The sequence below is a fragment of the Anthonomus grandis genome, chromosome 11 (genome assembly GCF_022605725.1).
Source record: "Anthonomus grandis grandis chromosome 11, icAntGran1.3, whole genome shotgun sequence".
NCBI classification, from domain to species: Eukaryota; Metazoa; Arthropoda; class Insecta; order Coleoptera; family Curculionidae; genus Anthonomus; species Anthonomus grandis.
Window position 1 is genome coordinate 30,215,008 of NC_065556.1, and position 18,344 is coordinate 30,233,351.

The 18,344-nt window shown below is 33.4% G+C and overlaps 1 protein-coding gene across 3 annotated transcripts in view; it reads right to left on the bottom strand.

The window, feature by feature from the left end:
* The window catches only part of LOC126741879 (dorsal-ventral patterning protein Sog), a 40,900-nt gene extending 22,556 nt beyond the window's left edge, over positions 1-18,344 (bottom strand). The window contains exon 1 of one of the 3 annotated variants that reach the window (XM_050448336.1): positions 17,931-18,344. In XM_050448336.1, the coding sequence (XP_050304293.1) occupies positions 17,931-18,057 (127 nt within the window). In that variant the 5' untranslated portion in view covers positions 18,058-18,344. Of the gene's footprint in view, positions 1-12,651; positions 12,882-14,147; positions 14,536-17,930 lie in introns of those variants that run through there. The other 2 variants (XM_050448337.1, XM_050448335.1) reach the window with 2 other exon arrangements.

An 18,344-nucleotide genomic window follows, 5' to 3' on the forward strand; every position in this document is an offset into this window, starting at 1 on the left:
ATATTTGAAATTTTTTGAAGAAATGCTGGCAATGACTTCTGTATTTAAGTCTCAGTGTATAACGTAAAGCTCTCTTTTGTAGTCTAAAAATACTGTCAAATTGAGTTGCATTACATGTATCCCAGAATGGAAGGGTGTATCGAAGGTGCGATTCAAAAAGGGCAAAATAAACTGTTCTGGAAGTAGACAGGCTAAGCTCCTTAGAAATTGATCTTAACGCAAAACAGGCGGAACTTAATTTTCTTGATAAAGAGTCGATATGTGTGTCCCATTTTAACGAGTTGTCAACAGTTTGTTGTGGCCGGTTCTTGAAATAATGGACTGTATTTTTAATATTTACACTATTTACATTTTATTTACAACTTCTTTAAAGGGAATTACAACGTTTTATAGGGACGCTTATAAGGATGCGTCCTTGCCTTCAGGCTTAACAAATGTAACTCACTTGGTGACAGGTGACACATAGACTCACTGACATGATTGACACGATTCATTGCAGTGTTGCCACATAACTGACAAAAAATGGCTTTACATTTGCAAACTTATTTTGTTCATTCAGCACGTACCGTGCATTTTTGTTGGGCTAACAAAACTTTTCCCAATACAGTTAGCCCTAAAAATTTTACAGAATCAACTTCGTCAATTGTTGCGTTACCAAGTCCAAAAGATTGCAAGGTATTTTTATAGGACAACATTTTAGTTTTGGAAATGTTGAGACAAAGGACATTAGAGTCGCACCATAATTTGATAGTAGTTAAATCACTTGATACGGTTCTAGGAAGTGTAGAAATATCCGGATTACTCCAGGTGAAACCAGTATCATCAGCACATAGACAGACTTTGCCGTTAATATTTAGATTAGCAATGTCATTGATGAAGATAAGAAACAAAATAGGGCCAAGTACGGAACCTTGCGGCTCTCCACTTTGTATTGGCTTGCAAAAAGACATAGTCGAATCAATTCTCACAGCTTGACTTCTGTTATTGAGATACGACTTAAACCATTCAAAAGGCGCTCCTCTGAACCCGTAATATTGCAACTTTTTTAATAAAATGTCATGATTAACACAATCAAAGGCTTTAGAAAAATCACAGAAAATTGTTGCTGTGGGGTGTTGGTTGTTTAAGCTAGAGTATACATTATCTAACCGATTACTACATTATCTATCGACTAATCGATGTCCATTTTTACTATGTCCATTCCGGTTAATGTTGTGAATATTAAACGCTCGAATAAACCTCGAATTAATCTACTGGTTTTTCCCATAATTTAACCGTACTAATGTGACATTAGTATGGCGCAACAAAGTAAACACACCGAGATGCGAATAAAAAAAAAGAATCGAATGCCCCGGAGCAAAACGGCCATAAATAACGTTATTATCATACTATTAACTCGATAATTAAGCCCAGTTCGATTTTAATTTAATTCGGATACGGCGCCAGTTATAAAAGTGCAAGTACTTATATGGACGTAGCCTAATTCGTCCTTGATGGGTGATTTTCTTTTGATGTTTTGATTGAAACCATATGGTTTTTTTTAATTCTTTTACTTAAGAACCAGGTAAAAGGTTCAGGACCGTCTGCGCGATTATGACAATAATAATATCAAAATATTATTATTTGCCTAAATAAATTGCGGACTATATAAATCATGATTATTATTAAGGCCGAACCCAAACTAAGGAGCAGCCAATTTTGCACGCCGTTTACCGCAGCGATATTTTTAAACTAATAAACTTATCTGCTAATTATTTCCTCCTATTAATTGAGAAAAAAATCCGCGGCCATAATGAGGTCAAAAGCCAAATAAACAAAAACGATTATTTCCTGTTAAAAGATTTAAATAAATTTGTTTAATAATATGCATCGATTTTGGAATAATAATGGTACACGGTTTGTTTGTGACGCCTACGGCCCATTAGCGTTAACAATATGTTAAAGATCGACGGAGAAACTTTAAATTATATTAAAAATGTTACCCACAGTAGAAATTCGTATGGCAGAAAGAAATTCTAAATTTTAGGTTTTGGCATGAGAAGTATATTGGCGTTCAACGTATGGTGGGTGAGTTTTTTTCAGTATTTGAGAGTTTTGAGAAATAATTTATCGTTAAGCAAACAAGTTCATTTTATCTTTGAAAATATAGATTCAGACAGAGGTCCTGTGAAATTATTCAAAAAGTCAAAAAACCACTAAAAATTTCAAGAATATATAACATAACAAAAATCAGGAATAAAACAGAAAATAAGTTCAAATGCCTAAAATAAAATTAAAAATTAATCCAGATACTTAAAATATATGTACAGGGTGTCCGGAAAAAGGAGGCCAATCCGCCGGCCAACTATAGGGTGGACCAAAATAATGTGACTTTCGTTATGCCATTTTTTAATTGAAGATGATAACCCAAATGCTTCGAGTCATCATCTTGCTGGAATTGGAGTTTCAATAGTAAATTGTCTTCGACATAGGGCAACATAATATCTCTGAGAATATCCCTGTACATAAACCTGTCCATTATGCCCTCTATGCGATGTAACGGGTCCATTCCATAACATGAAAAGCAACCCCAAGCCATCACTGATCTACCTCCATTCTTAACTGTGGGTTTTGTGTACTTGGGATTCAAACGCTGGCCAGAAGGACGTCTAACATATTGAATTCCATCGGAATTAAACAAATTAAACTTTGATTCGTCGCTCCAGCAAACACGTTTCCATTCAATCTTTGTCCAGTGTATATGATGACGGGCTAAGCGATTCTTTTTTGAAAGCAATCATGGTTTTTTTGCTGGTCTACGTGTAAATAGATTCTCTTCTACCAACCTTCGTCTTACAGTCCTTGAGGACACATTACAAATCCCTAGAGCTTGTAATTTTATCTGACTTGACGAGAAGTCATGAAAGGGTTGTTCTGGCTAATTTGTTTTAATTTGCGTACAGCTCCAATGTCCTTTTTTTGAGTTGACCAGATTTATTTTTTGGCTCTAATGATCCTGTCCCTTCATACCTTTTGATAATTACCCAATAATCGCCCAATCTTTTAATTGCGTTCTATAGGCACCATGAATGTTTATGGAATCCAAAACATGCATTCTATTACAACAAAAATAAAAAATTTGATTCTTGGACTCAAATATCCTCTAAATTAAATACAACGGTGGATGAAATTAAAAAGAAGATAACTAATTTGCTTTCCTCATTTCGAAGGGAGAGCAGCAGCAACATCCATTCTGAACGCTAAATTAACCACTGACAAAAATTAAAATGTCAGTAAAATGAATCGCACAAACGGTTGCAATGCGAGGTGCGAAGCGTTGTTCGGTACGGCGTACGTGAACGTCGGTTTTCTGCTCGCATCGTGGTACAGATCTGGACGCGGCTTTACAAATAATAATAATTTAAAATCTAGGGGACCTGTGGGTAAATCTATTTCTATCTACTTTTGGCCACTACTGTAGGTCAATAATTTATCTGTACATAGCGCTGAAAATTACTCCCAAACATCTATAAAAAAATACTATAAATTCAAGAAAGCCTGGAATATTAATATATTTAAATGCCAAAAGACTAAAAGATCCAAAAAATTAACATTGCCCAAAATGGCTGGAACAAATCAAAACTCTCTTCTTCATTTAAATAAATCCCAACGAAAAAATCAAACGAATAAGGAGCGAATCATATTTAAAAAAAATAATAATCCGATTTAAAGGTATCCTTCAGCCGTCACAATATTTATATAAATCCGATTATGTAGGTCAGTTCATAGCAACGCGCAATACCTCGCTTCAAATGTTGTGTCTAACTCGACAAAAATGTATGTATTGAAATTTTTCCCCAATAAACAACGTGCTGCACTTTTCTCGCACCGATGGATGGATGGTGCATCAGCCGTACGTATAATACTACACTCCTCAAGGATCTTAATGCTAATATTAACTCGACGCAGACGAGAATGCCGTTTATTTTCGGTAGGGAATATTCCGAAAATAACGTTTTATTATTTGAACAAATTATTATTAGTTTAGTGATTGAAGGATTATCGTTGTTATAAGAACCTATTCATAAACCATAATTGAAAACTGAATCGCTTGTCAATCAGTGAAAACTTGTTTTACGACCCCCCGATATCCGCTTTTATTTTGTAACACGTTCATTATCAAAACCGTTGAATAACAACAACTCGGTTAAATTAACAAAAGAAACGCTGTTTTGACTTGGGTTTGGGTAAACATTGAAACGTTGGTTCAGACAAGGTGAGAATTGATAATGTTATCATCACGACTGTTCTCTCGTGAAAGTTGGATGATTTAATTGCATCAATCAAGCAGATATTGATGGAGAAATCTTACGTCAAACTGGTGACGATAACTGTCACTATTTGGTCACCAATAAAAATAAATGTGATGTATTGCCTAATTAATAATACCATTTGGTAGCAATGATGTACACGAAATGCGACAGCAATAACTAAACAGACGTGTTTCCTATTTAATCCGAACGTCAATCTGTGTGAATCTGTTCTTATTGTGAATATTAATTAATTGGGAATTTTTAACAGGATACAATGGTTTTTTTAGCTGTTACATGTTTTAAAAACGAACCTAAATATTTAGATTGAGGAGAAATTTAGCCCCAACGTGAAAATCTTGAATAAAATGAAAAATGAGTCCAAAGTCCTGGAATATTTTTAAAAAACTGTATATATAATTTAATATATCATCCATAAAAGTTCCAAGTTGTGAAGAAAAGTAACAAAAAAACTACCCCAACCAAAACAACCTACCTCAATTTTTAAGTCAGACTGATATTTTAACCCTTCAGTCCATCCTCAGGAATCCCACTATTTATTAAGATATCCTCAAGGAAAATTTATAAAAAAAATGGATAATTAATTGACAATATTTCCAAACACTCCAAGTTATCCTGGATTAATTAGGAGATTCCAAAAAAGCTCCAAAATCCTGAGGAATTTTAATACCTAATTCAGGTCTCTGGAATAACTTTCAATTTTATTTTAGGCATCTTTCTTCTTCTTATAAGGAATAACTTCAAATGCTTCTTGAAAGAAATTTAAAATGACTGGAACAATAATTGTTTCTTTAGTCGTTATACAAGAACTATCAGACCCAAAGAGACGCTTTTTAATTAAGTTATAAATAAATAACAATATGCCAACGGTTCGACCCATAAACCTTAAAGATTCGTTATTACGTAACCTAAAAAAAACAAAATTTCGATTAATAAACTTCGCGTTACCTTTAAACGACCTTCTTATCAAACGTTTGTAAAAGGATCGTTAGCTATGAGACATACTTAAGATAACTATTACTTATCTTAATGAACGTTATCTTATTCCAAGTATGTTCTAAATTAGGACGAATAACTTGCTGGTGAATGTGTGGTTTTTCGGATAAATTATATGTTTTTTTTTTAATACGTTCAATGTGGTTACAGTAAAACATTGAATTAAAAAAAAAACTCATAAAGTATCAAGGCATGGATCCCTTGACGAATCTTATATAGAAATCCGTCTGTGTTTTATTGTTAACTTGTCCAAATACAGAAGTTGTTTGCCTACTAAAACAGGCGACGCAATTTCAAGAATTCCGTCCGATACGTTCAGTTTGTTGCTTTTTTTTTAAGAATTTTATTTAAAATCAAAGTCGAGAAAACGTTCATTGTCCTTGCAATTTAGCTGACATGAATTATAATTTTGTTTTATTTTAAATTTTTTAGGTTTTTGGAATAATTTTCAATTTTATTCCATATAAAACCGTTTTTGATGTCTAAAAGCAATGGGACAAAAGCTCCAATTTTACAGAGGATTTACTAACGAAAAGTTGCTTTAAATACTCGGACAAACATTAAAATTTCTTTACAAGCCTGAAATATACATAAACAATAAAAAATGGCTTCAATTACCTGGAATAAATTAAGAATTACTTTAAATTCTTGCTAAAACAGACTTTGTGTCGGAATAATAAATGAAAATTACTTCAATATTAAGGCAAAGTTAAAAAAAAAAAATTATTTAAATTCCAGGCATATCAGTAAAAAATTGAGTTTTACTCTAGAAGCCTGAAATGCCCGGAAGAAATTAAAAATTACGTCAAATTCTTGTTAGAACAGCCTCAAATGCCAGAATTAAAAATCTAAACTACGCCAAAAATTAAATTATTAAAATTAAATTTCTCAAAACCTTAAAGATGACCTATGATAATTCAAAACGCGTTTTGGTATCTTATTATGTCGAATTTTTCGCACCAAATATATAAATCCTCAAGGATAATTTCGTATTTTTATCACCAAAAAATATGTTTATTTGGATAACGATAGCATTCGTTATTTTTATCCTATAGACCCGCTTTTAAAGAAATCAACACACATTTAACCTTATTTTTAAATTAAACTGTTACATAATAATAGTATTTGAGTGTTTTGTTTTTTTTTATGTAATTTATTTATAAATTAAGTCACCTGAGACCCATCAGCAGGATCTATGAGTCAGTACCATTACGAGCGCACCTGGCAACCCAATATCGTTGTAGGTGTATAAATTCTCGTTTCTCGCTATTCGGTTAATAAAAAATTATTATTTATGTTTTTGTTTTAAATATTCAGGGGAATTGTGCGAACGAACATCTGGGGACAGATGAATTTAATTATCTAATAGGGATCGAGAAAAATGGCTCTGGAAGTCTCGGATATGTAAAAAGTATAATGCCTGGCAAAATAAGACCGCGAAAAATTATTACGTACAGATATCAAATAATGACATAAATCGTTGAGAGTAAAAAGTCTGGCTGTCGCACGGTCAACTAATTAAGTCGGGTGTGGATGACCCCAATTGAGTGCAGCTTCAAATAGAATCGGCCATGTGCATGGCGAACCAACTAAAAAAGATCGGGAGCCGCTTAAACGCGCGAATTTCGAACAAAAAGAGATCTATCGTGTTCATTTAAGTTATGCACCTTTTTTATAATTAATATTAAAACACCTAGTGAAACGTCACGTCCTGCCACCACCGGGTGCCAAAAAAAATCGCTTTACTACCGAGTGATAGTACATAAGCGAGACGTGAACAATCACCAAAATAACTCTTTAATGAAAGGTGTTTCCTAGCATCAGACGGATTTAAGTATGCGCGAATATTGTCCAGAATTAGAACGCTTTTTAATTCATTAATTAGCTTCGCTTGTTAAAATATTAACACTGTGTTGTGTTTTTTTCGTTATAATAAGCAAACATGTCTACAATCACGTAAAACTTTTTCAGGTAATTAATTGATAAATTGTCGGAGATACTGCATAAGCGCGTCATATAACGATGAGATAAACATTATTATAATAGGAGCGTTAGCGAGTATATTATGCACGTGCTTTCCGACTCAAAAATCGTGTTTTTTGGCAAATAAAAATTCATATCTTTGGCTGTATGAGTAGCGAAACGACGAAATTTGGCATGTCAGCTCCTAATACATTGACAATTATGGATCCGTAAATAATTTTTTTTTCGGTATCCACAAAGGGAGCGGTACCAAGTTAAAGTCAAAAATTGGTAAAAAAACGTGTAAAATTCCTTTCTCCGGCAAGAACTCAAATTTAAAGCGTTTAAACGACTTGAAATCTTTAGGACATAAAGGTTATTGAGGGCTTAAGAACTGTATACTTTTTGGGCAAGATCCGTATACAGGGTGAGTAAATGTAAGCGAGTAAAAAAAATTCAAACTGTTTCAGAAGCTAAACTATAATTTAAATAAAAAAAGTGTTTCGGCAAAAATGCTTAGTTTTATATAAGAAATGACATATTTGGAGCTTTTTTTTAAAAAATTTTTTTTAACGAGTTCTGGTATTTTCAGTTTTTTAGAATTTTACGCTAAACGGTACTTATTTTGAAAAAATTGTTTCTACGAAAAAAAACCTTTATTATTTCTCCTTCAAATAACATATAAACGAAATTTTTGTGAAATATATAGGGCGAGCAATAATTAATTTTTCCCATGAAGGTCCGACCCAAAAATCATATTTTCTTTAATAACTTTCTAGTGGCGCCACTTAGATCATTCATATTTTCAGGTATTAAACAATATAATAAGCCAATTATTTATGTGTAATTAGAATTTTTCTAAAATTAATAGTTTTTGAGATATTTGCATTTTTGTGTTTTATTCATTTGCGGCGTCCCTGTACATTATTAGAAAATGAAACCTCAACTATAAGATTCCAAATTTTGTTTTACAACACATACTAAAATTTCAACATCCAAGGTACATTAAAAGTACCGAAAAAAATCATTTTTCTCAAACAAGTCAATTTTCTCCGATTTTTTCTTTAAACGTCACCACAAGGGTGATGATGACCAAAAATTAAAAAATACTGATATATACTACTTTTCCTCTGAGTGGCTCAATTAAATTATTCACTAGTCATTTTTTGAATTCCCCCCTGGAATTTAAAAAGTGACTTACAAACACCATTCCGATATTAATAAAAATTCGAATCCAAACATAAATGTTTTTATAGTGCAGACAACTTCCTAATGTTCTGTTTACGAAAATGAAACTTTCCCGATTATTTTTCTTGCGTGTTTTTAACGAGGTTTTCCGGTATAAACAAACACGTTCGCGCAAAAAAAAAGACTTATCTCCGAAAACGATTTCCCTGCATGACAGGGAAATCTAATGCATCTAATTTCTCTGAGTCAGTTTTAATTGTCAGAAGCAATTATTTAAGTAATTTCGCCAATTATCCTCAATTAATTTGTTTAAATAACCGGTAAATTTCACGATGAGTTTTAGGTTTAAGTTCATTAAGGTAGCAGCAGCGGCTACCTTGAAACGACCTCAACACATTTTTATCTATATCGACGATATAGACTTTGATTTACCGGAATGATTTTTATAATTACAGGAGGGGGTGACATAAAAAACGAAAATCGAATCAACGTTTAACATATAAGTCGATTCAATAATTGATGGTTCGCATGACTACTGCCAAACAGTTGGTTTTTATCAAGCAACATTTTCCAGGCTAATTGTGTTATTTCGGGAGTAAATTCGCCGTTTGATGTGCCGTCGCTTTTATTGCGTAATAATTTTCTTTCAGACAAATCGTCGATGTGCGATTTTTTTTTTAAACGAGAGACAGACCCACAACTCCGGACAGGTCGGGATTAAAAATAAGAAAAACCGCGACGGCCAAAGCAAAATAATAAATAAATTCTGATGGTCGAGCCAGACGGGATATTTTTAAATTGAGAAAAAAGACCCGAGTGTCCCCTCCGCGCCCCTCTCGGTCCGATGATTTAGACGAAAACGGACACGGTCGACTTATATTAACTGCCCCAGCCTCGATTTTTTTTTTCACGTACTTATTTATTTATTTTTCCCAACCATTTTTTTTTTACGATTTTCGTCAAAAAAATAATATGAAACATGCTTTAAAAGGACCGAAATTACAACGAGTGTTTAACAAGAAGGTTTATTAAATGTTAATAATACAATTATCATTTCATAAAAGTTAAGTTTGATGCGTTTAATGCAATGAAAATGCTTAGTTATCATCAACAAAACGAGAAATTTTTAGTTATAGAAGGCAAGCATATTTTAATGGTTAAATAATTGTTGATATGGAATTTATAATAAATGTATCTATTTAAACTTAAATTATGAACCCTCCCGACAAACTTTACAGAGTACTTTTCCAGCAAAAAATAAGATTTCTTTTTATATAATTGTATGTTAAACCTCTTATATAATCTTGAGTTTTTGTTTATTTGTATATCTTATTTTCTAGATTTCTATGGGTATTTTATTCTATTAAATCATGATAAGATATACAAGGTGTTTTTTATATATTGCGACAAAATTCAGGAACGTGTTCTTAGGACAAAAATTTTTATTTTTAATATTTTCTGATATTTTAAATCATAGTCACTGTCCGCCAGTTGACAAGATTAATTTGTTAAAAAAATGGCTAACAATTACACAAATTATGAAATGTGCAATATGGACTTGCTAACGGAAACGCACTAAAAGCCTTGCATATATATGTTGAACGTTACCCGAATCGTGTTATTCCATCATCATTTCATGTTTACACGTTTACACTAACGTCTGAGTGAAACCGGCAGCTTTAAAAAACTCACCGCTAAAAACGGACACCCCCGAACAGTTACTCCTCAAATTGAAGAACAGGTGCTCGATGAATTCGAGGAAGATCCCACCACAAGCACTAGGAAAATTGCTCAGTTGGTACACATTAATAACTTTACAGTTTGGAATATTCTTAAAAGAAACCTTTTATACTTGTATCATATTCAGCGGGTGCAGGCATTTTTGCCAGGCGATTTTCCGAAAAGAACGGCTTTGTGTTGTTGGATGCAAAACGCATATAAGGCAAGATGCATCGTTTATAAAAAAAATACTTTTCACCGATGAGGCTAATTTCTCCAGAGACGCAATTATGAATTTCCACCATAACCACATATGGCATTATGAGAACCCACATGCTATGGCAGAAAACCGTCACATCAGCACCAGTTTTCACTTAATGTATGGGTCAGATTATTAAAAACGTTCTCCTCGGTACATTTTTTTTACCAGCAAGGTTGACTGGACAAGTGTATCAAGAATTTCTTGAAAATGAATTACCAGCGATGCTAAAAGATGTCCCCATTCAGCTGAGACAGCAAATGTTTTTTTTTCATGACGGTGCTCCAGCCCATTTTAGTTTAGTGGCTCGGCAGTATTTGGATATTACGTATCCAAATCGTTGGATAGGTCGGAGAAGTATTCACCCTTGGCCCCCACGGTCTCCCGACTCAAATCCGCTGGATTTTTTTTTGTGAGGCCACCTTAAATCACTGGTTTATAGAAATCCAATTGATGGAAATGTGGAGGAATTGCGTAATCGCATTATAATAACGTCTTGTGACATAATTCGGCAGACCCCAAGAATTTTTTAACGTGTCCGCCAATCAATGCGACGTCGATTGATGTTGGAGGAGCACACTTTGAACAACTTTTGTAAAAATAATAATATTACTTAAATAAATAATAAAAAATTAAATATTTATTATCACTTAAAAACTTGTATTTTAAATTAAAGATTGTAGAAGCAAAAGTTTTAAATCCTCAATTACAATTTTATTAAATTGGGCTGACTTTTGTACTAAATTAATTAATGAAAATTTTATTATTTTTTATTAAAATTGCAATAAACTAAAAAAAGCGCATAATTACTAGAATAAAGAAAATCTAATCAAATCTGCGCAACATGTCCATGGTTTTTAATTTTTTGTGCGAAAATCGTACATCTAACGGACAAAGTTCAAGAATTTAAAAATATTTTTTTAATACAAGAAAAACCAGTGGCGTACCATTTTTTTTATAAAAGTATTCAGCGGAAAACCCGCACACACGCCACTGGAGAACATAAATTGTTAAAAGAATGTTGATAAATCGCTCTGGATACACAGACCCTGCATACCAATCTTTGGATAAATATCTACAGGAGTATTTAAGTTATCGAAAAAAAAAATTTTTTTTGTTAAAACTTTATCACCCTGTAGCTCAAAATCTAAAAGTTTATGACCTATGTTTATAGAAACTTTTTTGCGATTTTTTGTCCAAAGAACACGTTCCTGAATTTTGTCGCAATATATAAAAAACACCCTGTATATGTGTATATTATAAAAGTATATCATATGCTATACAATGGCTTAAATGTGATATTGGGGTCATTTTATCAGATATTTGAGGTGTAGTAATCGAGTTTAAAAGCTAGATATGTAAATGATGTCAATTTTTTTAAACGTTAAAATTTTCTCCCTTTTGTAACCAGAACCATATATTATGATATACGTATGATCTACAGTGTAATAAATATATATTTAACAATAATAATAATACATATATGATGTATTGCTCGAAAAAAAATCAGAAATCTCTTGGGGGCATCAATAAATACATAAAAGTTAACGCAGGGTCACTGTAAATTAAAAAAAAATACCGCAAGCCCATAAATGTTTTCATCGGTAAATCTAAGGACCCTTATTCTGTGTCCCTTAAGATAACAGGTGTTGACTTCACACCCTTTATTTTAGAGAGTTTTCCCAATGACGATGAATACAGTGACCACTTATTTTAAATTCAAAACTAATTGGAACATTCTTGTGATATTCAGGAGAATATTCTCTATAAGCATTGGTTTATGTTTACGTCAATCTAGGAAATAATTTTAGTTATTTTTGGCGTTATAAGTGTTTTGAAAGTATAGAGGAAAAAAGTAAAGATTTGAACAGTGAGGTCCAAGAATAGTGCCTGGTGAGCACTCACTTCAAAGTCAAATATCTGGAGAACTAAATAGCCTATTTACATGAAATTAAAAACATGCTACTTATTGGAGTTTTCAATGTTTGAGTTCATACTAGTTCAACCAAAATTGGCCTTTTTTGAGCAGTGATGCACAAAAATGATGTTTGTTTTTTAAGATATGTATTGACTTCAACTAATTGGGCTACTCCTATCAAACAATAACCACGATATTAAGAATAATATTCTCTTTAGTTCTACTGAGTGGCACCCAATACAAATAATAATTTGTAAAATATCAACCTTGCTTAATTAAGAAATAAATAAATCACATACCGGCTGATTTAGCACGAACATTATCAATATCACCATCAATCAGTTTGCTAATGTCGAATCTGTTCTCTGATACCGCGTAGATCAACCCGAGAATATTGAGCACAATAATCCCGGTGAAAAAAATGTTTCTCCGCGCCATTTTTCCCTTTTTTTAAACACTCGACAAACACCGAACCGATATTTTAATTATTTATTGATATAACAACAAGCAACTGAACTCGTTATACACGCGAGAAGTGATTCTGGTCTACTGGTTTTGGACTCTGATCAAATGCACCGCATGTAGTTCATCTGCCCCCCACTCCGCCTCGTTCACATTTACCTGGTTAAGGGTGAAAAGGGCTGAGGGTACCAAACCAATGGGACGGAAGGGTGGTTCTTGTACAATTCTGATTTGTTCGGAGGGAAATTTTGGGTATAGCCGCTACTTTGAATGGTATTTGTTTAATGTTATAAATGTGTTTAGTTAATTAAATAAAATATTTTATTTATTGGTTTTAATGGCTTAGCTAATTGCTATAGAGGTGTTTTGGGAAAGTTGAAAGAATAGTTTAAGTTAGCGAAGTAGATTTTAAGCATTGGCCTAATTTATTTATTTATTTTAATTTAAATAAAGGAGGTTTATTCAAGACATACGACACGAAATATTATGCTACGCTACAGGGTAAAAAAAATTAAAATTATCAGAGGCTTTCGAAATGTATCTTTTAAAATTATTTTCATGACATACAAAATGTTTCAAAGTGCCGAAACGTATCAAAGTCATATTTTTTTAATGGAACACCCTGATTAAATTTTTGAATTCTACATCGTAAATAATGGTACGTTTAGTTTTTAGTTCCTAAGGGAATATTCCAGTTTCAAGTGTTTTATTAACTTTTTTTACTAACATTGGCAAGATATACACCCCAATATTTCACATATCTTTGAATGTAATCCCATCATGGCCTGTTCAGTTTAAAAATTTATGATTTTTAATTATTCCTTATAATTTATCAGCTAATGTTAAACGAATAGAAACTTCATTGTATATTTCTTGGCTGAAAAACTAGTACATTATGTATCAATTTCTGATTCTAGGAGTTTCATGGACTCGTGAAACCTGCAAAAACCTACCTTTATTTGCGATGTAGAATACATAAATCAAATAATACATGTATGATGTTCCATTTAAAAAAAAATAATCTTAAAATGTTTCTGCGCTTTGAAACATACAGGGTTATCATCAAAATAATTTTAAAAAATAATTTTGCAACGCCTCTGATTATCCAAATTTTTTTGTTTTATTTTACCCTGTAGTTTAGCTTAGTTAATATTTCGTATTGTCTCTAGCGAATAACCCTGTATAATGAATTACTTTTACCCACGAATGAATAAAACCAACTGTTGATTCTTGTTTTTAAATTCCCGCGTTGAAATTTAAATCGTATACGCCTGCCACATGCAATTCGAATCGATAATTTTGCAATAAATAAATAAATAAATTAAAAACCTACCGGCAGATTTCACCCTGGCCTTACTGTTCTCCTCGTCCAACAGGGGCGACCTATTCCTAGCAAACACCAAATGCACCAGCAAAACCGCTTGCAAAAAGTACCTCAAAACTTCCATTTTTCGTTCGCTTTAAAAATTTTTTAATAAAACACTCACTGAGCACAAAAAAAACAATCGTCATTCGCGTATATAAAATTGCTTTAGCGAAACATCATCTTTTTAATATAAAATTAATACGCCGGTCAAACTGTTTTATTTTATATAACCAAGAACGTCCAGTGCAGCAGAATATATGTATTAGTAGTAAGTAGCAGCAGCAGCAGCAGGAACACACTCAAAACACGCTTAATTCAAACGCTGCAAAGCGAACAACTGTTGGCAAAGAAAGTCGTGCGAGCTGCTATGTACTAACTGACTCCCTACCCTAGGCCCCCGGTCTGTTTTTCCTGACTTGGCCGCCTGCTCCTCCTGCTCCTGCTTTTGATGCTGATGATCCTCACAGGAACAGAAGGATAACTTGCGTTTGATCTTCTTGTGTGGGTGTATAAAATGTTGGGTGTATAACATGATTATGTACATATTGTACTGAAAAAGAAGATTTTTGACTAATTTTTTGGTTGCGTCATTAATCCGAATAAAAAAAAAACGTCAATTGCCTGAAACTAATAGAAAACAAACATCAAAGGGAGTTAGACTGCCTAAAACTTCAATGTTTCACCCCAAAACGCTTATTGACTTACTGTGGTTTTAACAGCGCATGAATTGAAAGAATAACTCCGATTGTCTGTAATAGTGACAACAACTAAAATAAACAGAAAATTATCAAATTAAATTTAATAATTCGTCAAAACGTTCCTGTTTTATGAAAAATATCAATTTCGGGTTACGGCAGACTTGCATGAATCGCAGTAATATTTGTTGTAGAGGTGTAATTAGACATTGGTTTTTTTTCACTAAATGTCCACAGTCATTTCATTCAGCCTGAAATGCTAAAAGTAGTTACGTCAAGTACCTTGAAATTAACAGAAAATTTAACCATCATAGAGTTTAACAAGAATTATTGTACTCTCTAAAATTAAATTTTTGGTCCTTAAACTTTTAACACAAAATCAGTATATTGGATAGTACTGTAAATCGGGATTACTTTGGCACCCTCAACCTACTTTGGCAGATTGCTATATATATATTTATGTATATTTTAAAATTCGCCTCCTTATTTATTTATTTTTTCTTACAGTGATTCTCTTTTGTTGCCTGTGTAAATTAGGTAAAAATGCCAAGACATTATAAGAGAAAAGTGGGGGGGCGTACCCACGCCAATTATTCAACAGCTGATTTACAAAATGCACTTGCCGCCATTAGGGGTTGTATGTCGCAAGCAAAAAATTTAAAATTTCGCGGGGAACCCTTCAAAACAAGTTGAAGGGCAGCCACGAACGGCACCCAGGTCACCCAACCGTGTTTACCCCCATGGAGGAGAACTTGTTGACAAAGACATTGAGTACAGTGAGTGATTGGGGTTTTCCCTTTACAAAAGCGGATAAATTCGGCAAGTGTTGCATAAATATTTAGAAAAAAAAGGTCGTGTTGTTAAAGAATTCAAGGACAATGTTCCAGGTAGTGATTTTCTGGAACACTTTATCACCAGAAACAACCTTAGTGTACGTTTAGCCACGAATATCAAACGAACACGTGCTGCGGTAGGACCAAATACTATAAATGAGTTTTTTGAGAATATTAAAGACGTTTTAATGGATGCAGATCCTCAACTGGTCTTCAACTATGATGAGACCAACGTTCAGGATGATCCCGGAGCTAAGAAGGTGGTGGTCCCCAGGGGAACAAAACGCGTTAAACGGGTCTAGCAACATTCGAAAGCATCGGTTAGGATTATGGTATGCGGCAATGCCGCATCAGGTGAGTTTTTGCCGCCAATGGTTGTTTACAAAGCCGGAAATTTGTACGCGAATTGGACTCAAAGAGGTCCGCCTGGAACGGTTTATGCCAATACATCTAGTGGTTGGTTTGATATGATTCAATTCGACTAATGGTTTTCGATATTCTGCTGCCTAAAATTAAAGATATGAACACTCCTGGGAAAAAAATTGTAATCGGAGATAACTTAGCTTCTCATTTCTCTCCTTTAGTAATCCAGGCATGCGAGCAGAACAACATTTATATGACACCTTTACCCCCAAATAGCACGCATATATAATGCAACCATTAGATGTTGCAGTCTTCGTACCCATGAAAAAAAAGTCCAGTGCCTCCATTCCTAAAGAATATTTCCCCACCTTGTTAACAAGACTATGGAATTCTGTGAATGAAAATGTGAGCAACAACCTTAAATCAGGCTTTAGAGCTACAGAGCTTTGTCCATAATGTGACCCCTCAGAAGTGTTGAAAAGGATTCCAGGGGCTCTTCCAGAAAATGTTGAAGAGGTGCAAGAAATAATGAGTCAAAGCCTAATTGATGTCCTTCAGGACTTACGCGGTTCTAATAAGGAAAAAACTGTTAGAAAACGTGGGAATAAAGTAGAACCTGGAAAACAACTTCGAATCGAGGGACCAATAAATAATGAAAACTTTGATGCAGAACCAGTGGCTGGTTCCTCAAGAACTCAAAAGATGATTATAGAAACCAGTGATGAAGATAGCGACGATCTTGCACTGATAACATTTCAAGCAGCTTATAGCAAAGCATTGCCTCCAAGGGAGCAAAGAAAAGTGAAAACTAAAAACGATGGTAATGTGCAATTTGCTTTAAAAAATTTAAAAACTACCAAGGTCCTAATTGGATTCGGTGCTGTCAGTGTTGTAAATGGATTTGCGGAATTTGCAACGAAGAAAGTGTAGATCAATTTTACGTCTGCACAAATGTTGATTTTAATTCCGACGACAGTGTATTTAAAAACATCAGTTATAATTTCTTTATTTTTTTTTCGGTTTTTATATAAAAATAATATGTTAATTTTCTGTTATTAGGTTTTTGTAATAAATGATAAGTTAATTTTCCATTAATGAGTTTTAATAAAGTTTACCTATGTGACTAAAAATAATTTTCACAAAAAAAAATGCACTAGGCTTTTTTTTGGTGCCAAAGTAGGCTTAGCAATAAGTCTATAATGGCAACAAACATATTTTTATACCCTGCCAAAGTAACCCCAATAATAAAGCCAACTTTGGCACCCCATCAAAAAAAAATATATATATACCCCCTCGATAAAACAAAACCAGAATTGGGTGATTTACTCTATTTTGTACACAAGGCACAGTGAAAATATTTTAATTTTTAATTTGTTTGTGAGTTATAGTCCAATAATAGGTTCAAACCTGCCAAAGTAACCCCATTATACGGTATTAGCTTTTGGTTACAGCAAACTTGCATAAATCGAAATAAGATGTATGCAGGTGTAATTGAATGTGCCTTTTTCATGTCATTTTTATTACTAAATGACCACATTCAGGCTTCAACACTCTGGAAGTAATAAAAAAATAATTACGCCAAATGGCAAGAGTTACTAGAAAATGATCATCAAGAGGTTTAAAACGAGTTTTACTCCGTAACATTAAATTTTGTACCTTTGGTTAAGAAAAACTTGCATGAATCGAAACGATATGGAATATTAGGAAATTAACTTTTTTCGGTAACCTAATTTCAAATATAGGCGTGACCGTTGATTTATTCAATTTATTATTATCATATTTATACTTGATAAAAAAAAACTAAATCAAAACTTTGACTTACTGGAAAACCGCTTAAAAAACAAAAATGAAAAACATACCAGCAGTTCCTTTCCTCACGTTTCGCCAGTCGTCTTCGTAGAGTGGTACAGGTTTATGGCCGGCCAAGGCAATTCCTGCCAAAAATACGGCCCAGGAAAACACTATAAAGTATCTCAGTAGACCCATGATTCCTTCGACGAACCGGTAAATTTCACTAAAATAGTCGCATAAACGGCATAAATTCGCACGAAGAAACCGCCACGACACGGCGAAAATTGTCGAATAAAATTTTTTTTTGCACAGTTTGCCTATCGATCACAATCAGTCCGTGTGATATGGTACTAACGAACCGTCGACTTTTTTGTTTTCTGACGGTTTTTCGCAGCCATTTGTTGGGGAAAGGTTGCCCAAACGGTTGTTAAACACCATAATATAACAATGTTGACCCTTATTTTTCTCGTCACTTCGCACGT